Genomic DNA, 22,728 nt, shown 5'->3' on the forward strand with positions numbered 1-22,728 from the left:
AAAAAAAAGAAAGAAAGAAACAAACAAACAAACAAACAAACAGTTTTACTGCAGATATTTATACAAATCCAGGGGAGAAAAAAGAAAGGACAGCCTAGCGTTGGAGAAAACAAATTTAAATCCTCTGGCAAAACAGGATGACTGCCTGCATTTTTGAACACGAGGAGACAACAAACATCATAATGAGGGATGGGGGCCCCTGGTTGCCTAGGTCCAGAGAGCATGTGACTCTAGATCTTGGGGTTGTGAGTTTGAGCCCCACATTGAGCACAGAGATTACTTAAATAAGTGAATAAACTTCAAAAAAAAAAAGGGGGAGGAATAATTTTCTAAGTCTGTTATAAATAATCAAGATTCGTATAAAAACATGGCTATTGGGGCACCTGGGTAGCACAGTCATTAAGCGTCTGCCTTCGGCTCAGGGCGTGATCCCAGAGTTCCGGAATCGAGTCCCACATAGGGCTCCTCCACTGGGAGCCTGCTTCTTCCTCTCCCACTCCCCTGCTGTGTTCCCTCTCTCACTGGCTGTCTCTCTGTCACATAAATAAATAAAATCTTTAAAAAAACCCACAAAACATGGCTATTAACCCAAGTCAGATTACCAACATGAATCTCTTAACTCTAGCAATATTTTGATATCTGTAATGACAATTTAGTTTCACTATGTGTTAAATACCAACTGGGGTAACCTGCCAATTGGCAGGTCACATGCTTTCTCAGAAGAGAGAAGAGTCCCAACATTGGCTAGTCCTCAGAAAGCTCTTCAAAGCTATGGCAAACTTGACTGCAGACTGTGGATAAGTGAGAATTAAGAGGTGTTATGTTTCAATATCATGAAAGAATAAAGTCAAAACCTTGAATATTACCTAAGTACTTTGTCGTGCAGTCATTATTTCATTAACTCTGATTACTCAGGAAGATGTACTGATCCCACAGCATTGGTGCTAAGAGTTTTAAAGAGGCACACAGAACCTCACATGTTTGCACAGGGCCTGTGTGGATGGGGAAGGATAAGCCTCTGGATGGGAAACAGGCCAGACAGTTAGAGCATCAAGGGCATACAGATATGTGTCCCCATAGAGGAGAAGGAGGCTTCCTCACAGAGCTTCTTCTCTCTTCCCCTCTGCTGCAGGCTACTCAGGGAATTTTCAACAATACCCCAATTTTGTTGTTCATAAGCCCTCATTTACCGTGCCTTTACAAAGTCCCAGGCCCTCTGCTAAGCACTGCTTAGTTATCTTCACAGCAGCCATATTATGGTAGGCCCGTTTTATAGACGGAAGACAAAGCCCAGAATATTTCCATAGGTGGCCAAGTTTACAGAACTAGTGAAGCACAGAGATAGGATCCAAAGACCTGGCCTGGCTGGCTCTGAAGCCCAATGCTCTTAACCACTGTGCTATGCCGTGCAACTAGCCAGGTTCTAAAGAGTCTGTTCAGCCAGGGGAGTTACAATATAATATCTGCCTCATCACTAAGCCAATGACACTAGAGCAGTTGAGGTATGTATGTGTATTATAAATATACAGTGGGGCATGTTCCATGCTCTGACAAGAAGACACCCAGGTCACTGTGAGGTCACAGAAGATGGGGCCCCTCTGATCCCAAGGGGCTAGTTAATGATTCTTAAAGATGGGCTGCATGAACTAAGTCTTGTAAAAAAAAAAAAAAATGCAAGAGTTAACACAAGGGATGAAAAAAGTAAGACATACAGAATAGTGTGCAAAGTCACGAGCACTAGCATATGCGTGTTTAAGAAACTTCTATAAAAACTGAAGGAATGAGTGTGGATGGGGTTATACACAGGGCTAGAGAAGCAAGCGGGGGCCAGAATCTGGGTCTTTAGGACACTAGATAAAGTTCCCATATGACCAAATGCCCATATGACCAAATGCCATTTTGACGGTATATATAAAGCTTAGGAAATTCTGGTTTCTTTTTTTTTTTTTTTAAAGATTTTATTTATTAATTTGGCAGAGAGACAGCCAGCGAGAGAGGGAACACAGGCAGAGGGAGTGGGAGAGGAAGAAGCAGGCTCCCAGTGGAGGAACCTGATGTGGGGCTCGATCCCAGGACTCTGGGATCACGCCCTGAGCCGAAGGCAGACGCTTAATGACTGAGCCACCCAGGTGCCCCAGGAAATTCTGGTTTCTATATAAGGGTCACTTCAACCCCAAGTCATGGAGTGACAACTACTAGAAGACAGAAGAGACACATATCAGGAAAACCTTAGGACACAGGTGAGATATATTCTCCCAGGTTGCTGTACTTAGGATTCTTTCTCTCTCTCTCTCTCTCTCTCTCTCTCTTTTTTTTTTTTTAAGTGAGGCAAATACCTGTAGCTGTTCACTGACAGTGTCATCACCACGCCTACTAGAGTAAGCAGATTTCAGTGATATTTAAAAGTTAAGGAGAAGCCGGCTCTGTTTGCTCAATGATAATAAAACAAACACTGACCTCTGATGTTTTAGGTCCAGGCTAACAAGATGAATCTACCAGTATCTGCTAAAATGCAGATACCCTTTGACTGAACGATTGCATTGCTAGGAGTAGATCTCAAGAGACTTACAAAAGACAGGCACCACAGAGTATTCACTGAATCCACAAATATACATGAAGGCGTTATTAACAAAAGTGAAAATTAGAAACAAACCCATATCAATATATGGATGGAAACTAGAAAATCTTATGCAGGAATTAAAAAACGAGATTCATCTGTTAGAATAGAGAAAAGTTTTAAAATACATCCCTGTATTAAAAAAAAGCTACAGAATATTTACAGGATAATCAGATAATTTCACTTATGTTAAAAACAGACAACGAAGAGATTAAGGTGTGCATCTGTTGTGATGAGCACTGGGTGATGTATAGAATTGCTGAATCACTATATTGTATACCTGAAACTAACGTAATATTGTATGTTAACTACACTGGAATTAAAAAAAAAAAAGGATAATAAAGACAGAAAGTAGATTCACGGTTGCCAGGGCATGAAGGGAGGGATGAAGATGCCGCACAGCTTGATGAATATACTAACAATGAGTGAATTACCTGCTTTCAGAGGTGAAATTTTATGGTATGTGAACTATTGCATAATAAAAACAAACAAACCTCAGATATATGCAGTGTGCATGTTATGGGGGTTGTGGGGTATTTAAAGCAGGCATTTACTTTATCTACAACCACATTCTTCAAACACAGGCACCTCCAGGGCTGAGACTCAACTGGAAATAAGCTTAGAGAAATGGCCACAATGCTTGCTCACGGAGTGCCCTATGCCCTATGGGACCCAAAGGATGCCCCTGGAAGCAATGCTTGCATCAAAGAAATACTGATTTTTTATGTCATGTTCCAGCCTTTGGAGATGAAGTCTTCTTGCAAGAGGGGCCACAAAATCTAGGCCAATAAAACCAACCAGCACTGAAACATAGTGTTGAGACTATATATAGGCTTTATTAATCTTTAACACACTTTCTTAAATAGACTCCTAATTGGTGAAATCCTCCAAGTGAAATTTCAGCAAATGAAGTCTCATGAGCAGCCCCTTTTAAGGGTGGTAGAGCTTCAGGATTACAATGATAATGATTTTTTTTTTTTTTGTAAAATATAATTTTTAACAATGTGTATAATAGAATAACAAAAGTAGAGGGGCTATAAATCAAACAGTAGGTTTTATGACTCCGGTGTTCATCAATGGATTTAAGACATAGAGGCTTAGATAGGAAGAGCCATCTAAATGGAAAGGTGTGTGAGTGTATGTGCAATTGTCTCTATGGTGTATATTTATGTCTAAATATCTCTGGACAACCTAGGTTGAAATATAGATAGTATAAACCTGTTTAAAGATCACCATGGAAAACATGCAGACAGTACAATACAGGTTCTCCCTCTCACACACACATATCCTCCACCAGCACCAATATTTAATGAACTATTTACATGCAATTCATCTCACCCCTGCTCACTAGAGTCTCAATTAATCATACTACCCCAGGGGCTTCACTGCCTTAAGGAAATTAAAGTCCTTATTTTGGGTTCCTGAACCCAATTCCAATGTGTAGAGAAGGTTCTTTTGCAGCAACAACAATTCTCTGGACATCAACTGGGTGTTCTTATAATTCAACTCAATTCTGATGTCTATTCTACCTGGAGACAGATCAGATTCCACAGGTTAGGGGTTCAGTCCTACTGTCCTCTCCTCACTCCCCACTTCAGAGGCTAGTTAGTCACAAGCCCAGGTTCTGACCCACTGGCTACAGCCTGGAGGTTCCAACCACCTCCTCCTCAGGTTAGATCAATCTATTGGAGCAGCTCACAGAACTCAGAGAAATATTTTACTTACTAGATCACTGGCTTATCATAAAAGGGTGTAACTCAGGGACAGCCGGAAGGAAGAGATATAGGACAAAGTGTGGGGAAGGGTGTGGAGCTTTCATGCCCTTCCCAGGTGCGGTTCTCTCAGCGCCTCTGCATGTTCACCAACAGGGAAACTCTTGGAACCTACTTTGGATTTTTATGGAGGCTTCAATCACTGACCTTTTTTTTTTTTTTTTTTGGAGGCTTCAATTACTGACCCTTAGCTACTGACTGGATGGACTTCCAGCTCCTCTCCCCTCCTAGGAGATCAAGGGGGTGGGACTGAAAGTTCAACCCTCTAATCACTTGGTTGTTTCTCCTGCTAACCAGGCCCCATTCAAGAGTGGGATCCCAAAGTCAACCTCATTAACATAGCAAAAGACCTTAACAGCTCTCAGGACTAAGGAAGTACCCAGGGTTTTAGGAGCTCAGTGCCAGAAACAGGATGAAGGCCATTTATATATTTTTTATTATCAATCACAGTATCACAGCCCCAGAGCTCTATATGGTCCAGTTAAAGCAGGAACATCCATACCTGAGAGGCATTTAGAGACAAGCCCCAGTTAAGAACCTGAAATGAATTATGTGAACAAAAGCAGCTTCTCAGATGCTTTGAGAGGGTTTCCAACCTGCCTTTCAGTTGAAAACACTGAGCTCTAGGGCTAAGGCAATAGTTTTTGTCTTTTAATAGAAAGCCTCAAAAAAAAAAAAAAAAAGCCTCTAAAGAATTTTCAGCTATAGCAGTGGGAGATTTATATATATTAATACTATATTACATTATTTATTATGTAAGTGTGTGTGTGTGTGTGTGTGTGTGTGTGTGTGTGTGTCCCCAGTGTATTGGGAAATGAGACGGCAGATTTGGGACCTACCCTGCTTACTTATTTGCTATCAAAAATATGCAATATTGTTGTTTTGTTGTTGTTTTATGCTAAATGCAGGATTCAAGGTCCAAGACAAGTTATTTGCCACATCAAAAATGCATGGTCCCTTCCTGTATCCCCTTGGCTCCCTACTCACTAGGAATCAACTCTTCTGATTTATTCCAATTCTCACAGCTACTAAATAATAGGCTTTTTAACAATCAAGAGAGTAATGGGCAATGGGTTAGACTGCTTATTGCAGAATCTGTATAGATGGTAAGTATAAAATTAGACCACTAAAAAACAATAATTTCCTAAAGGGAGATGAGTAACTGCTTTCACTAACAGTACTTTCATCTACATTCTAACAGAAAAAATTTAAAATGATTTAGGGACTACATACACTGAGATTTTCTATTTCTTTTACCTAACATAGTTTCTAGAACATCCCCTAAGCTCCAAGATTTCCTTACTTTGTAGAAAAACTTTATGTCTCATATAAATACCTCAATTCAAAGGTCTTTATATAATATTACATTTAAATAATAAATTTTACCATGGACATAAAAAATATAATAGGAAAAAAACCAGGACAAATGATAGGTACATAAAAGTAAAAATGCTTTATTAAATTTATTATTAGTCATAATTGCATCAGAGATTTACAGTGATGCCATCTGAGCTATCTATGTACTCTGATTTTAAGTCTTTGTTAGGTCTGACATTTATAAAAAAAAAAAAAAAAATCAAGCTTTTGTATTCCAAAGGGGTCTTCTAGAATGCAAAACAGTTTTCTGTTACTATCACTGAGTTATTTTAAATATTACTCCTTCATTTTTATTATAGTAGCAGGAAAAATCACACTGTAGCTAGCTTAAGGTTTGAAAACAAAAAAAAAAAAACAGTGCTCTTAAGATAATGATTTTTAGAATGAATAATTAGCTATTTCCATTGTCACATGAATTAGAATTCGTAACAAAGAAAAGGAAATGAAAGGTAGGAAGATTTTTAAAATTTATTTTGTTGATGTTTCTACTATAAAAAGCCCTGTCAAGTTCTCTTTTGTAGTTTTTATAATGTAGAAGATGTCTTTCCACTGTGCATATTTTTCAGGAATATATTTCTATTTTAATTTTATTGCAGAGTTAATTGACTTAGGAAGGAGGCAACTAAAAACCTATTCTTTAAAATGCAATTATTTAAGTAGAGGGTGTGGGAGGATGCGGGTAAGGAGGCATTGGGCAATGTTGGTGATTATCCCAGTTTTATTTAGCAATAAAATTAAAAGAAAATTATAAGATTAGCACGCACACAATTACTTATAACACCACATTTCCTTCTTTCATATATATATACATATATATATATATATGTATATATATATGTATATATATATTTTTTTTCTCTTTCTCATGTTTTAACCACAAAACAATAGGGACATTTAGCTAACTGGAGATAATTAAGAGCATTAGGAATTATGGAGTCTGAACAATTTATTTTCCTACTTATTGTTTGAAAATAAATACTACCCCTATTGGTTTAAAATAAAAAAGCTTTGCTCTGTAACTGCACCTTCCCAAAATAGAATTTTGAGAGTATTCGAGGGCCTTGGGATACATTTTCCAAGCTGCTTGACCAGATGAACTTGACCTTCTAGGCAAGATTCTTATATTTGTTCCTGTAGAGAAAAGGAATATGAGCATTTTTCTTGCTGTTTCCTTTATATAACATTTGAGTGACCTGAGGCAATGTAGTTTATTCTCCCTTCTCTTAAGACAAGCTCCTTTTTCTGTTTCCTTTTAAGTAAAAACGTAAAGGTCAGATTATCATTTCACAAAATGCTCCATTCAGCTGAGGCGATTCTAGCTTCTCTCACCATAATATGCTTTCACTAATTATTTCATAACTCATTTAAATGGGAGGCATTCTGGAAGGGAATTCACTACAACAACTCCGCAAGTAACTAATTATTTTTTTTTTAACACAGGGGAATTTTAATTATAATGCCTGTGTTATTTAAAAGCAGTGTGTGACAATTTGCATCTTGAAACATCTATTGTAATAGGGAAGAAAAAAAAATATGCTCCTGAATGAAATAACAATTCAAGTAAAGGCAATTTAGTTGGCCTTTTATTTCCTTGATTTTCAAGAAACAGAAAAAAAAAATGCAAACTGAGCCTCGATTATAAAACCACTTACAAAGATTAAAAGATAAGAAAAATCTTGCCCCTATAAAGAGTATATATAAGCTTATTTTTAAAGTTACATGTTCTCTATATTTTAGGAGAGATTTATCATGTGTCATCATTTAAAATACAGCTTTTGTAGCAAAATCTCTCTTTTTAGAAGAAAACAACCAAATCATAGTGTTTTCCCACAGGGAGCTGATATTTTCAAGGGCCTATATGGATAAATAAAACCTATTATAATATTATTATTATGACAATGACTGTTAATTTCCCTTTGTTTATATTTTGGAGAGTTTTATTGGTTAAAAAAGTAAATGACTAGGTAGGAATCTATTCACAGTGTCCTTCCATCTACTTCTCAGATTGAGAAGCAAAGTGATAAGGGAATAAGCCAGAGTTAGAGAATGTGGGTTCCAGCTTCTGCCTGTAGACAGGCACTACCTTTTTTTTTTTTTAGGTTTGTTCTCTATCAATTTGGGTATCTGTATCACAGAGCTTTTTTGAGCATTATGAGCTAATGCATATGAATATAATGTACAAAGAGGAAAATATTATATAAAAGTCAGCGGTTTTAATAGTCAAGATGTAAATGCTTAAAAATTAACAAAAGAAGAATCTACCTGGATGCAAATGTTCTATGATGTATCTTGCAATCAGCGTCCCTTTACCTGAGGAGAACGAGTGGATCCCACTGCATCCCCAAGAGAGTAAATACAAGGAGAGGTAGCACTTAGGTTCCAAGTGTGATCCTCATAGCCCTGCAGGGGAGGTGGGTGGGCAAGGAGGGGGTGGTTGGGCGGGCATGTTGGGTGGCGGATGGGCGGTGGTGGTGTCAGGGAAAATATACAAGATGGTGCTCTCACGATTATTCAGAGGCGCTCAGCAGTGATTTGGTTTTCTTATACACCGGAATTGACTCCCCTCTCCCCCAGAGGAGAGGGGGTTATGATAAACCCTCAGTCCAGACTGACTCACTCCAGTGAACTCAACTTCAGTGAATCTTTTTCAGTTGGAAGGACATTAAGGAGGCTCTGTCGAGAAGACGGCCAGGCGTCTTTTTCTGAAATGGTAACAGCAGTTGCATGATCTGGAACTCCTGGTCTGACCAGTACAGATTATACTGGCTTCATGCACAGAGCACGAGATCACATTGTGAAAAGTGAATCTTGTAGTCAAACAGGTTTCGGCACAGCTTGCCAACAAACTGCACAGATGCAACTTTTTATAAACTCAATTCGGGCTTGCCAGCGTGTGCTTGTAGACTGCAAAAGCAGATATCTGATCCGAGATGACAATATTTATAGCTCACGATTTGTAGCCTATATTTCTTTCTCTCCCAACCCCTCCAAAAATGTTCTGTAACATCACAAGGAATAGTCAAAGGTGTCATTTCCTAATAATACTAATTGTAATAACATCATCATATCCATTTTTAGGTCTATCTGTACTATTACTGATGTCATTGAATAAGAATCTACTCTGTGCCAGGGCTTTACATGCTAAATGTTATTTAAAAGCCAGAACAGCCTTAGGAGGTAGGTTATTTATGTCGATTTTACGGACGAGAATCCAGAGGCTCAGAAAGCTGGCAACACCTGGAGTAGGGAAAATGTGCTTGGCCAGATGCACGCTCACCTTGATGTTTCGGATTTCAGAAGGAATGAGGAATGGGCACGTGCCTTTATTTTTTTAAGTAGCATATGGCTATTCCAGCACAGTCCACCTTCTACTTCCAAAGTCCTCAAGAGCTAAGTAATTTATAGACCACTGAGATATAAATCAAATTATTCCAATAATTTATCAACTACTGAGATATAAATAAAATTATTCCAACTCTGTCCATCAAGTAGTTAAGTTTAATCTCATCAAGTTCAAAAAAATAAATAAAAAAGAGAGAGAGAGAGAGAAGTCGAGGAGGAAGAGGAAAACAAAGATGACACTGACAGTGTAGGAGCCAAGGACAAGCTGCCCCAACATGGACCACTTTGGCATGAAGATTATTCTGAGCAGAAAGCAATAGAGACCCTATGGGCTCAAGAGAAACTTTTGCCCCTCCCTTAACTATAGAGAGTAATCTAAATTGGAGGCCTTTCCCAGAACAAGGGTTATCAGAGGAAATAAATTTTATTTGAAAATTTTTGCCATCCATATGGCAGGGCAAACCTCTAACTACCAAACTTCTGTTCGTCTTCTTATTGCCCTGTGAAGTACATTCGTTTTCTCTGAAATCCCAGATCCCTACCCTACTCCTTAGCTCAAAGTAACATATGTACCTCATTTTGTCTGAGTGTCTTTGGGATTTCCATGTCTGTGTGGATTCCCTGTATGCATGTCATTAAATTCCATTTTCTCCAGTTAATCTGTTTTATGTCAATTTTATTCTTAGTCTAGTTAGATGGACCCTTGAAAGGGACAGAAATTCTTACTCCCTGACAATGGAAACCTCCCCATCTATGGCATAAAGCTCCATGTGTTCACTGGCAAAACAAATATCTAACGAATAACTACTAAATACGCCCAACACTGACAGGTACAGAGCAGAGAAGGGAAGGAGAAGCTTTGCAGATAAAGTCTGGCTCTGCTTCTCTCTTTAAAAGTCTCAATCTAGACGGCTAAACAGAAATATCCATATCAGAGAAACACTGCACCATTTTAGACTAGAGCCAACTGGATACAAATAAAATTCCCAAGTTCCGGCCAGTACCGGCCAAGCTGCTTACAAATGAAGTAATACCCTTACTGATAGAACTCACAATTATCAGGAATACCAAGAGTCAGTAGCTTGTTACACTCAGACTTTTTTTAAAGACAGAGGGAGATAAAGGGGGGAGGGGCAAAGGGAGGAGTGGAGAGAGAATCCTAAGCAGGCTCCATGCTCAGCACTCAGGGCTCCATCTCACAGCCCTGAGATCATGACCTGAGCTGAAATCAAGAGTGGGAAGCTCGACCAACCGAGTCACACAGGTGCCCCACACTGAGACTTTTAATAAGACATTGGATGGGATGGTAGCCCTTCGTTTATCTTTCCTACTCCCCCTCCCGCTTCAGCTAAATGTGCACTTAGGTTTAAGAGTTTGAAGAACATGTGAGAAGTTCCTATAAAATAGGATGAATGGTGCATGGCAAGATCACGACATGAAATGCTCTGACTGATTAAAGACAGATTGCACTTGCCACATTTCTTTTTCTCAAAGGACACTTTGAGAAAGCAAAAATGGAAGAGAGGCATTATTATTTTAAATGGACTCTACACCACACTTGAGGGTACAAAACAGGTTTTTTTTGTTTTTTGGGTTTTTTTTTTGTTGCTGTTTTTTCACTCAAGCAAAGCTTACTGTTACCTTTTAGCGGTGACTGGTTTATTGACTGCTAATGCTTTAAAAATGAGATTAAATCAGGCCCATGGTCTTTATTACAAGGAAGATATATGCCCCTCGTGCATTCCAGTGGTTTGGCAATCTTAACCTCGACAGACATAACATTGATGTATGCTGTGTTGCCAAACAGCATGGTAAGTGTTTAAAATGCTGTGAACAGCCTCATTGCCTTGAAATGATACAATCTAATATTAGATTGTAACTCAGTGACTGAATCTGCCGGCCCATCCTTCTACAGAATAGGAAAGTTGAAGCCACTTTGTTTTAATATCTCACAGGGAAGGGATCATTCTTCATTTCACCATTGAAACAGAGCAGGTAAAAGTGAATCTAGATTGCAGGGAGACTGAAACCACAGCAAATCAGGTCATTTTCATTAACAGCACACATGCATCGGATGAGAATAGGGTGTCGCAACGCCAGCCTCGCTCATTTAAGTCGGCAGAACTACCTTAGCAGCATGGGTGACGGATGGGTGGGATCTGAGAGTCCAGAAATTCTTACACTAGAGAAAATCAAATTGCACCCTTTCCACTTCACTTGGAATATTCTGGGAAAGCAGATTTTACCTTAATCCCCAGCTCTAGTTCCTTTTAATCAATCATAATTAACATAGACTTTCAGTCCTCTCTACACTTTATGCTCATCAATCAAATTCCAGACACCCATCACTCAAAGGACCCAGGGGGCTGATAGCCTTGGTTTGCATGATCAGAATGCCACCTCACGGGTTTCCTGAGTAAAGAGGACTTTCTGCAACCGTGCTTTGGTCATTGCTAAAGCAGGCAGGGTACTGCCAGGTGGGTTAACCAACCATCCTAGTTTTACTTGAGACTGAGGGCTTGGTTCTTAGGGCATGGCACTTGTAAATGCTAAAGCCCGGTCCATCCTGCTTAAAGCGGGATGGTTGGCCCCTGTATGTCTAGGTGAGGACCTGGCCCACCAAGACATCTTTGCTCAGGCACAGTCTGGTTTGTGATACTCTTTTGTGGCACGAAACTGGATTTCTGTACCGAATGTGTATCGATAAAATCTAATTTTTTATGCTGTCACCTGACAAGAACATCTCTTGCAGATTTGAACTTCCTCACACCCTCAGTAGAAGACTGTGTGCTGGAGTGATGGTCCTGTACAATTGTCCTAGCACGTGTTATTGCTGAAAATGAGTTTTTATTCTTATCAGTATTCTAGACTTTAGACAAAATGGGACCTGGGAAAAGAAGCCCATATCAAATGGTTGCCCTATTGGTTTAATTTTGTACTGAGAACTAAAGATTAAGTTTGAAAGTAACCCTTCAAACCTGTTTACCCATTTGAAAGCTTAAACTTCCTTCAAGTTGGATCCATTTGCCTTGCATTGTACCCCATGTCAAAATAATAATTTTTAAAAAGCCCACTTTGAGCCAAATCATTACAGAAACAAATAAAACTAGTCTTCTCCTTGCATGTCCAACATTTCAGGGGCCAAAATAATCACAACCATAATCATAATCATAATTATTAAGCAGCCCTCTAACCAAATTAAGTGGGGCAGAGAGCATAATATCCATGGATTCCAGAACATCTTATACTATTTTTTTCAGGTCCTATACCACTTGAAAATATTCATCTTATTACTTACTTATTGAGTCAACATATTACCAAGCATATTTGGATGCACGACTGCAATTTTTTTTTTCTCATTTGGAAATCTATACATTGCAGTTCAAGCCATTATAATTAAAATAAAATTCACTGCTCTGAAGGCAAAAAATAAAAAATAAAAATAAAAAAGCTCTACAAAATTTCAGCATTAGTGATTCTGTAAAATGAAATTAATTAGGAAATCATTTTTTTTTTAATATTTTTCAGCTAATGAAAAGTCTTCCCCCTAGACACAGGTAGTACATCAACTTGAGGCAGTCTTTGTTTCTAAAATTTTCATAATGCTATGTTCGTTGTTGAGATCCTTCTACTGTTTTCCAAGCAATTAAGGAAAAAGTAAGTCAAAACCATGAGGGAATTTGCATATATCTTTTTTACATTGTTCCCTTATCTTAAAAATGTATACTGTTTCTGCAAAGATGGTTTTCTTATCTCCCAAAAAGGAATAAGAAGAGATGAAGAAGCGAGAGCAAAAAAAGGAAGAATCCACTTACCTGCTACTGCAACTTTCGCTGTCCGACTAATAATTGACCCAGAATCTCCTAAAGATGCCTCGCATTGGTAAAGTCCCTCATCTGGCTTATGGTGCCTGGAGTGAAGTATGTTTTGTATCAACAGAGAGCCATTTGGAAGTTGCTGCTTCCTTTCATCCATTCCCAAGGCCAGGTGGACGCCATCTTTCTTCCACTTGATAACCGGGACTCCTCGGTCAGACTCCGCAGAACAGTTCAGGAGGATATTTCCTCCCCGCATGGTGACGGCATCAGAAGGCTCTGACAGGAAGCGCAGTGATGTGAAAGGCTTAATCTGGAAACCTGGAACAAGAAAGCATAGGAAAATAAATATGTTCACTTATTCAAAGAGATCACAGGCTTTTATTCCCTGCCTCTTCTTTACAAAACTTTTTCAAAAAAGTGGGGGCCTTTGGAAAATACCAAAGAATAAATGATATTCTGCTAAAGGAACAACAACAACAACAAAAAGTGCCCAATTGAGCTAACCAAATTAATGAAACAATTGACCCAAAAAGTAATAATATGAGAAATTAAAAATTAATACAAATCTAGACATGGCCATTGTCACTTATAAGTCAATGCTTAAAAACATAGAAAAAAACTAATATTTTCCAAATAAAACTAGATATCTTAAAGTAACAATGGTTAGTAGTGGAGCAGTAGTAGTAGTGTCCCTAGGATTTGGGAGATTTTTTTCTACCTCTGCATTTTGATTATAGCCCCCATTAATTTTTTGAAAAAAATCTACTCAGGCATGGTGTTTCATTAACAACAACAACAACAACAAAAATCAACTCTGAATACTGTAGGGAAAGTTATTTGGAACAAAGCTCTGGTGAATTTTAAAATAGGTAAGAAATCCCCACTTGCAGAAGCAAGTCAATAATGTTACTACCTAAAATCACAAATCCCTGAAGTGTCTTAATTTCCATCTGAATGTTGCTCGTGATCCAGGAAATCTAAGTGAATATTATATTATATTCGGTCTCTCTCTCTCTCTCTCTCTCTCTCTCTTTTCTTTATAAACATAAATGAACATAAGAAATCAACAGGAGGAAGAGAAAGTCATTTAAGAATCCTGAGGGGGTGAAACAAGTATAATTAGTTAAAATATATTATATTCAGGGCTCACAACATAGCATTTAGCAGAATGCTCGGTTGTTGAATCATAGGCTTTGGCAAGGTTTTTGGAGGTCATTGGGCTCACCCTTGGTCAAACAGCTGTATGCCTAAATAATTCGGGTCGAATTACTTTTAATTTCACTTTTAACCATTTCTGGGGCTAGGTATTCTACAATGGCTCTTGGTACGTTGTTTTTAATATTTCATTGTTCTTAGAGTATAACTGAATTTTCTTGTTTCTGTTTAATCTCATATTTTTTCCTGAATTACATTGTGTGAAAATACAGAGGAGATGGACATTTCTTTTTAAGAGCCCTTTATTCTTCTGAAGCATTTAATTTCTTTAAAAATACCACCTAAATTATGTTTTAGCCTTCATGTATTTCAGGATAACAACCTCAATTTCATTTGCTTCCTCAATTTTTCTGTAATGGAAACAATTTTGTACGTATGTGTACTTTGTGTAAACTTTCTAGTTTTCTGTCATTTAAAAGGCAGGCATGTAAATTGCCATCATCAATATTCTCATGAAGGGTTGATCCATACTAGCTCCAATGCACAGATTCTTTCTTAATTTTGTATATACCCACTTTCCAGTGAAGATAAGAGCTGGACAGTTTCTCACTGTTTCTCTGTAATGTTACCTGTCATACTCGATTTTTCTAAGCCTTCTATTTGAAATCTTTTACTTTTGCTCCTCTGTTGAACTTCCCCAGTAAACCACATCATTTATCATCATACACTCATTTCATCCAATGAGACCATTCACTCAAAGAAAGCAGCTGAAACTTTGCTCAAATTAATATAAATTATAAAATAGCAGTGAGCATTTAAGTCTACCATAAGTAATATTGGTAAAAATCTCAAAAGATACAGCCTAGCCCCCTCACTGCCCAGTAAGCTCCTCCTCCCCCTCCCCCAAATCATTTTCGTGTAGCCAACTTACTTTTTACTACCTATTGTTCTAGTGGGAACTATATCAAATTGGGGGTCTGGGTATTTAGCTCTTGGTCCTGGCATTTTTAAAGATCCATGACCCAAACACGCCTTTCAAGTCCTCAAGATCTCAGTTCCTTCATCTGTAAAATGAAGGCATGGAACTAAACAATCTCTAAATTCAACATCTAGTTTGGAAACTTTCAGAACTAGTATGGGTTGAAGGCATCCATCAGGTGAATCCTGCTCTGAACTTACTGAGATGCAGACTGATGTTGCTGTAAATGACTTCTCCATGTGTATGATACCCTCCTTGACAAGAAAAGAAACACTAGTCAGTGAACGCCTAGCTTGAGATACCGAGGATGGGAAAGCAGAGAGAAGTTCCAATGTCCTTGAATGTCCAGATATTTCACTAGAGTAATACCTGCAATTTCCATACAAGTGGCATTAATAGGGTAGAAATAAATTTAGAATTCAAGACCAGGCACCTATATTAAAAAGCATTTATTGCTTTTTGGTTCTTCCTGGGGCCTATATTTTAAACAACAACCTCATATTGAACACCTTATTCATGTCACAGAACACATAATACATTGAATGCAGCTGTTTACGACAGCATGTTAATGAGTATATGTGCCCATTATCACAAATAAATAATCCACTGAATCTGAAACAAGGAGTTTATGACAGCTTTCAGTGCTGTGAGTACATAATTTAGGAAAGTTAAATAAAGATTAACTTTTCTTCAAAACGTCTATCCCTGCATTTTGCTGGCAATTTGAGCTCTGTACTCCTTGTAACAATTACATTTTTAATACATTGCTGTGGAATACAGGTATCTCACTGCTTTAAGTAACTTGCATGAGTCACTTAGTTTTTAGAAAAGATGGACTCAAGCCAATAGAATCTGTTGAGAAGGAATACATCTGTCTCCAATGTTCCTTTTTTCAAAGTTCCAATCTATGGAGCCATAAGCTGCTTCCACTCCCTTGGGAGATATTTTACATGGGCTTAAGAGATGCCCCCTAACACAGTACACTGACTTCAATTTAGATTGCCCCCCTCCCTCTTCTCTTAGGGTACTAGTTCCCCCTGGAGGTATTTTGCCAACCAGTGTATCATGTTTTAATATGAAATCATTTTGATCCAATTGTTTCATCCAAGAATCCCCATCTGAAATCAACTACACTGATCTAATATTTGAACAGAGAAAGATAGATGATAAAACTGAAGAAGACAAAGGAGTAGAAATCACTTTTGGAGCCTGTAGCTCGAAAAGTTGTGGCTGGAATTTGGGTAGGCAGCGTTGGATGGGGGACAGATACCCTGGGAAATGAGGGAAAGCAATACTCAGAAAGCCACAGAAGAATGCTTTTGAAGAGTCAACAAGGAACTACCTACTTTATAATTTTACAGAGGATTTTACATTAGAATGACTATGGTGGGGATTTCATCCAGAAGAAAGCCAACTGGAGAAATTTTTGTTTGTTTTGGTCTGGGTTGATTTTAAAGATGCTGGTGGTCATTCTGTTGAACCTTTCTTTATATAGTAACATTTCTCTGTCTTGCTTCAGAAAAGAAGTGATCTTTTGGCCTGCTATAAAATTACATAATTAATTATATTTTGGAGAAATATATTTGAGAGTACCTAAATACCATCCACTAAGAAATCTGAATGTTTGAGTCTGATAGCAGAGTTCATGATTAGAATGAGTGAGTCTCAGGGCCTCTTCTCCCTCCAAGTGTTGGCTTGGGAAGATCTCTAGATCTTCTCTGGGTAGGAATTAGGCATAGAGCCAAAGATGCATTTAACCAATTGGTCTTTTCTTATCTGTGTCAGTATGAGAAAAAATAATATAGTGTCATATTGTTCTTGGACATGATTCTTTATTTTCATCATCTTCTGAAAGACTGTATTTTTTTTTTTAAAGATTTTATTTATTTATTTGACAGAGAGAGACAGCCAGCAAGAGAGGAAACACGGGCAGGGGGAGTGGGAGAGGAAGAAGCAGCTCCCAGCGGAGGAGCCCGATGTGGGGCTCGATCCCAGGACTCTGGGATCACGCCCTGAGCCGAAGGCAGATGTTTAACGACTGAGCCACCCAGGTGCCCCCTCAAAGACTGTACTTTATAAGCACATAATAACACATCAAATCCCTCAATGTTTTTCCAATATAGATGTAGAGGAAGGCTTGAGGGGTGACCCAAAGGAGAAATACCAACATTTATTTGCTTTGGTTTTGTCAGACATAAACAAACATCAGAAATAACACTGTCAAGGCTGTTCAAAATTTATATTAATTGAGTATCTAGAGATAGAAAAGATCTGTAATGTATTTTAGAAACTCGCCCAAATAATCAAACAAATAGTAAAAATCTTTCTGTTAGTTTAAGTTCCTTTGTGTATGCCCTCTTTCTCATATTCTTTTTAATTTCAAAGACCATTCAGTCACAGAGACAGACTAACTTAGAATGTTTTTTTTAAAGTATGACATTTTATCTACAGTATCAAACATTGTTAAGTGTGAAAAATAATTCCTCACGGAGACAGAAATTCCTTTCCAAGTCCAAAATGTAAAAGCTTCTGGTTAAAGCAATAAAAGCTAAAAAAAAAAAAAAAAAAAAAAAAAAAAAAAAAAAAAAAAAAAAAAAAAAAAATGGAATTTATGAAAAGCAGCATAAAAGTAAAAAGCAGCTCCTGAAAAGATTTTAAGATTAGAAAATGTCGTACAAGTCCCCATAGAACGTGCTATGCAAAATTTTATCTCTTTCAAATTACAAAACTTTCACTTGGGATGCTTGGAGATTCAGATGATCCCCAATTTTTGTAATCAACCCAGAAAACTCTGCCATCTTTATCTCTTCTTAGAAATATATGCTACTGCATCTGCTTTTCCTGAGTTAAGGAAATAGACCTCCACTGAAGGAAAGTAAAATTGTTCTATGAATGGTGGAATACCCTTAAGTCATTAAACACCTATTGTAAGTACAATTATAACTCTGGATTTCAGCCCTAACGAAATGCTTCTGAGGGTTTGGTTTGGAATGTGGAATTTAAAGAGCAAAGAAACCAAAACAAAGTAAAACAAAGCAAAACAAAACAAAAGAATTAAAAGAACCCCTAACTATACGTGACCTTTACTGGGTTTAGGATTTCAGAATATATATTCTGAAACAGTGATTCTCAAACCAAGGTTCCCAGACTAGCAACTGCAATACTGGGAACTTGTTAGAAATGCACATTCTCAGGCCCCACCCCAGACCTACCTAATCAGTAACTTTGGGGGTACAGTCCCAAAGGGTTTAATTAGCCTCCCAGGGGATTTTCATATTCACCAAATCTTGACAACTGCTTCTCCAAAACATCTGGTGGCCTGGCGTAGAGCATAGGGGTCCTTGTGTTCTTTATACTGTCCTTTTATAATTTTCAATATTTGGGAAATGTACATAATTTGGGTCAATTATTTTTCTAAGTAGGGAGATGAAATTATGGGGGTGATCCAAGAAGGCAATTAGCTGAACACCTTCTCAACACATATTTTATTAACATTTGCAGCACATTTCTCTTTGAAAGGTTAAGGAAAAGTGGAGAAAGGGCCAGGGAAGAGGGTTATTGTTGACAATATCTCAGCTTTCCACTTCATAACCAGCACTTTGTTCGGACCCCAATGGGCTGTACTCCATTGAGCCAAATTTAAATTCTAGTCTATTGAATATTTAAAGTGCTCCTTGGGATATCCTTGGTTCTTCATATAAGGAGCTGTCAAAAGATTTCCTTTGATCAGCTATGATAGCTACAATCCTCTCTCAAAAGAAGTTTTGGTAAATATAGTATTCTTTATCAGATTGTACTTCTTTCATTACATTTTATCTCCATGGTATAATTGTAGCCTTTTAAACCACTAGAACGCTAGACACTTGCTTGACTGACCTACGCCTCACTTCAGTTCAGTATCTAGATGGGTAAAACCACGATTGCACTCACTCTGCTGCAGCCTGGGCAGGGGTGGGGGTAGGGTGGGGTACTTGAAGTGCTCTATCTAAATGGAGACTTTAAGGTCAGCCAGCCCAGAGCAAGACAATGTATCTCACTGAAAGACAAGAACCAATGACCACTGGGGTTTCTATGAAGTGTCGGTGCTTTTTTTTCCACTTTGATAAGAGACAAAGTAAAAATAATTGTCAAAAGATGTGGTTGTATTTTTTAAAAAATCGTGTACCTTCCAGTCTTTGCTAAAGACTAGCATATTTTGAAGCTGTACAACTTCAAGACAATTTTTTATCACTAACAGATGGGAATTAAAAGTGAATTAGATGTTGTGGAATTTATTTCTTAATTTAAATAATGCAAAGGAAGACTTGCCAGGAAGAAATACAAGTACATTTTACTATGGCAATGTATTAAGTATCATTAAAATGTAGGGAAGCTCTGGATGAAAATTTAAATTAAAAATTTTAAAGGACACTTCAAGTTCCTCCCCCATTACAGTTGCCAGATTTAGCAAGTAAAAATTAAAGATATCAGTTATATTTGAATACAGGTAAACAACAAATAATGTTTTCATATAAATACGTCCTAAATACTTCTATTAAATAAATACTGCACAGGGCATACTTATACGAAAACATTATCTGTTGCTTACTCAAAATTCACGTTTAACTGGGCATCCTGTATTTTCGTATCCCTATGAATTCACTTCCTTGCAATCATGGCAAAAGTAACCAAATAGTATATGAACTCATCCTGTTCCGCTCAGTTCTCACATCTCTGAAGAGAAGAGTGAACTCTTGGAAAGCTACCATGATTGAATCAGGAAAAGTGATTTTCATGTCAGGACGTTTGCTGACCTAGACCAAAACCACCAAATATCCATGGAGAAAGGTTGTTGAACTCGATTTGTTCTTGACACAGTGATTCTTCTTTTCTCTTCCCTTTACAAGACAGGGAGCAAAACTCAGAAATATAAATACAGGATTCGAAGTGCAAGAAGCAACTGTCCCAGCAGAAATTGCTTAGTGAGCCCACACAGAGGCTCCACATCACACATGCTGAGCACATGGCGTCTTCCACAAGGCAGAGGAAGCTTTGCTAAGATCTGAGGTTTTTATAGGGTGAGAAGTGTGTGCCCCAGGCAACTGTCTGAGCGTCCTCTGGCTAAATCCAATAATAAAGAGAACCGAGAAGGGCCAAGATAGAGTGGGAGAGTAGCTTCCTCATCCCTTTGCTGCTTTAAGAGCTAAATCTCTAAACCACAGCTTGATTTTGCTGTGTGATACTGGGCAAACTGTAATGGGATTTTTTTTTTTTTGTCAGCTCAACAGGTAACACAGTCTGACATCTAGGTTATCATTCCCTTGGCTTCATGCAAAATTAACACTTAAAAGAGAAACTTTGATGTGCTGCTTAATCTGCCCTGGGTTTGAACCTTTAACCCCCCTCGTTTTGGTTAAATGTAAGCTGGCTTTCTCCAACCCTTGTGTTTTTCATCAGTCTTTCTCAAAGTAGAGGGATGGACAGCTTTTCATGAAAGCACAACTGTCAACGAGAATAATAAGGAAGACTATTCAGAGTATTTAGAAAAAGTGCCAGTTAATGGGCACCCAGCACATAGGAATATCTCCATCCAGATGACAGTGAAGAGTGGGCAAGCTTTGAAGATGTCATTAATTTTGAGGGAACTAACGGACTTTTAATCAAGTTACTTACATTTACTGTACACAAACAAGCACATGTGGACACAAAACCAAATACAATAATTGCCTATAATCCTGTTCACTTGGTGAAAGCCACTGTTAAAAGTTTATGTGCATTTCCTTCTGAGAAATGATTCATTTTTTGATTCATAGTGATTTGCTTTATTATTCACATGGTTGTAATAATATTTAAGAGAAAAAGAAATAGAGGCAGAGGGAGAGAGACCACTCACTCATAAGAGTGTGCACACACTCTGGTCTCTCTTTCTTATAAGGCTTCTAATCTCATCATGGGGGCTCTGCCCTCATGACCTCAAATAAACCCAATTACCTGTCAAAGGCTCTACCTCTACATACACACTGGGGGTTAGGGCTTCAACATATGAATTTTGGGGGAATACAAACATTTAGTCCATAACAAACATAGACCAGGTGTCTAGGGGAAGAACTCTGTATGGAGAGTGAAGGGCATGTGCTAAGGTCCTGAGGTGTGACCGGGCTTTCCCAGGAACAGTAGGAAGACCTACAGGACAGGACTGATCAGTCTGAGGGAGAAGAAGAGTTCAAGGAGATTAGGTTGAGAGGTCACTGGGAGGTCTGTAGGACCTTGAAGGCAAGCAAAAGAACTTTATTTTAAGTCTGACAAATGATGGAAGCCTTTTGATCAAAAAGTGAAAAGGTCTAACTTATGTTTTAAAGCAGTAGCTTTCATTAGGGAAAGGTTTTGCCCCCGAGGAGACATCTGGCAAATGTCCAGAGACATTTTTGGTTGTCACAACTGGGAAGGTGCTATTGACATCTAGTGGGGAGAGGCCAGGGATGCTGTTATATAGACTACAGTGCACAGGGCAGCCCCTCACAAGAGAGAATTCTCCAGCCCCAAACATCACTATGTTAAGGATGAGAAACCCTACTGCAAAAGGTCACCCCGGTTGCTGTGTTGAGAACAGGGATCATTAGAAGCCGGGAAACAGGTCAGCAAGTTACTTCCAACACCCAGGTGAGAAATGATGGGACTTAGATGAAAACCCTGAAATGGAAGTGGTAAGAAATGGTCAGATTCGGGATCCATATTGAAGGTAGAGTCATGGGGTTGTTGAGGGATTAAATGTGCATTGTTAAAAAAAAAAAAGTCCCAGATGACTCCAAGTAGATCAATGGAGCAATTTATGCAATTTATATGCAAAAAAAGGCATACTGTCTGTTGCAAAAGAAAGCTCTTAGCACAAGGGGTCAGGAGACCTGAGTTCTTTGTCTAATTCTGTCACTCACCAAGCCTGGGCCACACCACTGGGAATAGATTTACTCATTAAGAGAACAAGGATGTTGGACTAGCTAACTTCTAGGTGTCTTCAGCTCTAATATTAAGCAGTTTATGAGTTCATACCTATTAACTTTGCTACTTACAAAAAATTTACTCTTAAGGAGAAAATTTGTTATATGAAGAGATTTGCTATAATCACCCTGTGATCAGTTTATCACAGACTTATAGGAGTCCACAAAGAGGTGCAGTCACTGAAGGTGTCAAGAGACCAACAACCACCCACCTCATTATCCATAAATAGAGGGAGAGTCTAATCTTTTCCCTTGAAGATAAAAGACCACAGAGGTCACTCCACCGACAAAGCACGGCAGCTTTATTATGATTCATGAGAAATGAAGTATTCATCTTGTGGAAACTGCTGTTACTAATATAAAGGATTAATTCCATAAAGGTCTGACAGGTCCAGAGAAAGCCTTAAAAATTCAGCAAACCTCATGGTTGACACTGCGGTATAAAGTCTGATGTGGGGACCCATACTGATAAAACATTTGTGTTATAATGAGTCCCATTTTCTCAAAACGGAGGCCAAACAGTGGGTTTCATTAACATGCTGTCATTCATTTTGTTGTGATATTTACTGTATCCTGTCTCAGCAGAAAAGTGATATTTTCCTGCTTAGTCCATGAATGACATCAAGAAGGAAAACCTATAATGATAAGAGAAATATAAACTTTGGAACTGAGAGCCAATGAGCTTTAAAACGTT

The 22,728-nt window shown here is 38.2% G+C and overlaps 1 protein-coding gene across 1 annotated transcript in view; it reads right to left on the minus strand.

Moving 5' to 3' along the window:
- DCC (DCC netrin 1 receptor) overlaps positions 1-13,876 on the minus strand; it is a 704,420-nt gene extending 690,544 nt beyond the window's left edge. The window contains exons 1-2 of the mRNA XM_008693128.2: positions 13,807-13,876; positions 12,924-13,247 (exon numbers count right to left, since the gene is read on the minus strand). Of these exons, the coding sequence (XP_008691350.1) occupies positions 12,924-13,247; positions 13,807-13,876 (394 nt within the window). The remainder of the gene's footprint in view (positions 1-12,923; positions 13,248-13,806) is intronic.
- Positions 13,877-22,728: the final 8,852 nt, after the last annotated feature.

Source organism: Ursus maritimus, unplaced genomic scaffold, assembly GCF_017311325.1.
Source record: "Ursus maritimus isolate PB19 unplaced genomic scaffold, ASM1731132v1 scaffold_18, whole genome shotgun sequence".
NCBI lineage: Eukaryota > Metazoa > Chordata > Mammalia > Carnivora > Ursidae > Ursus > Ursus maritimus.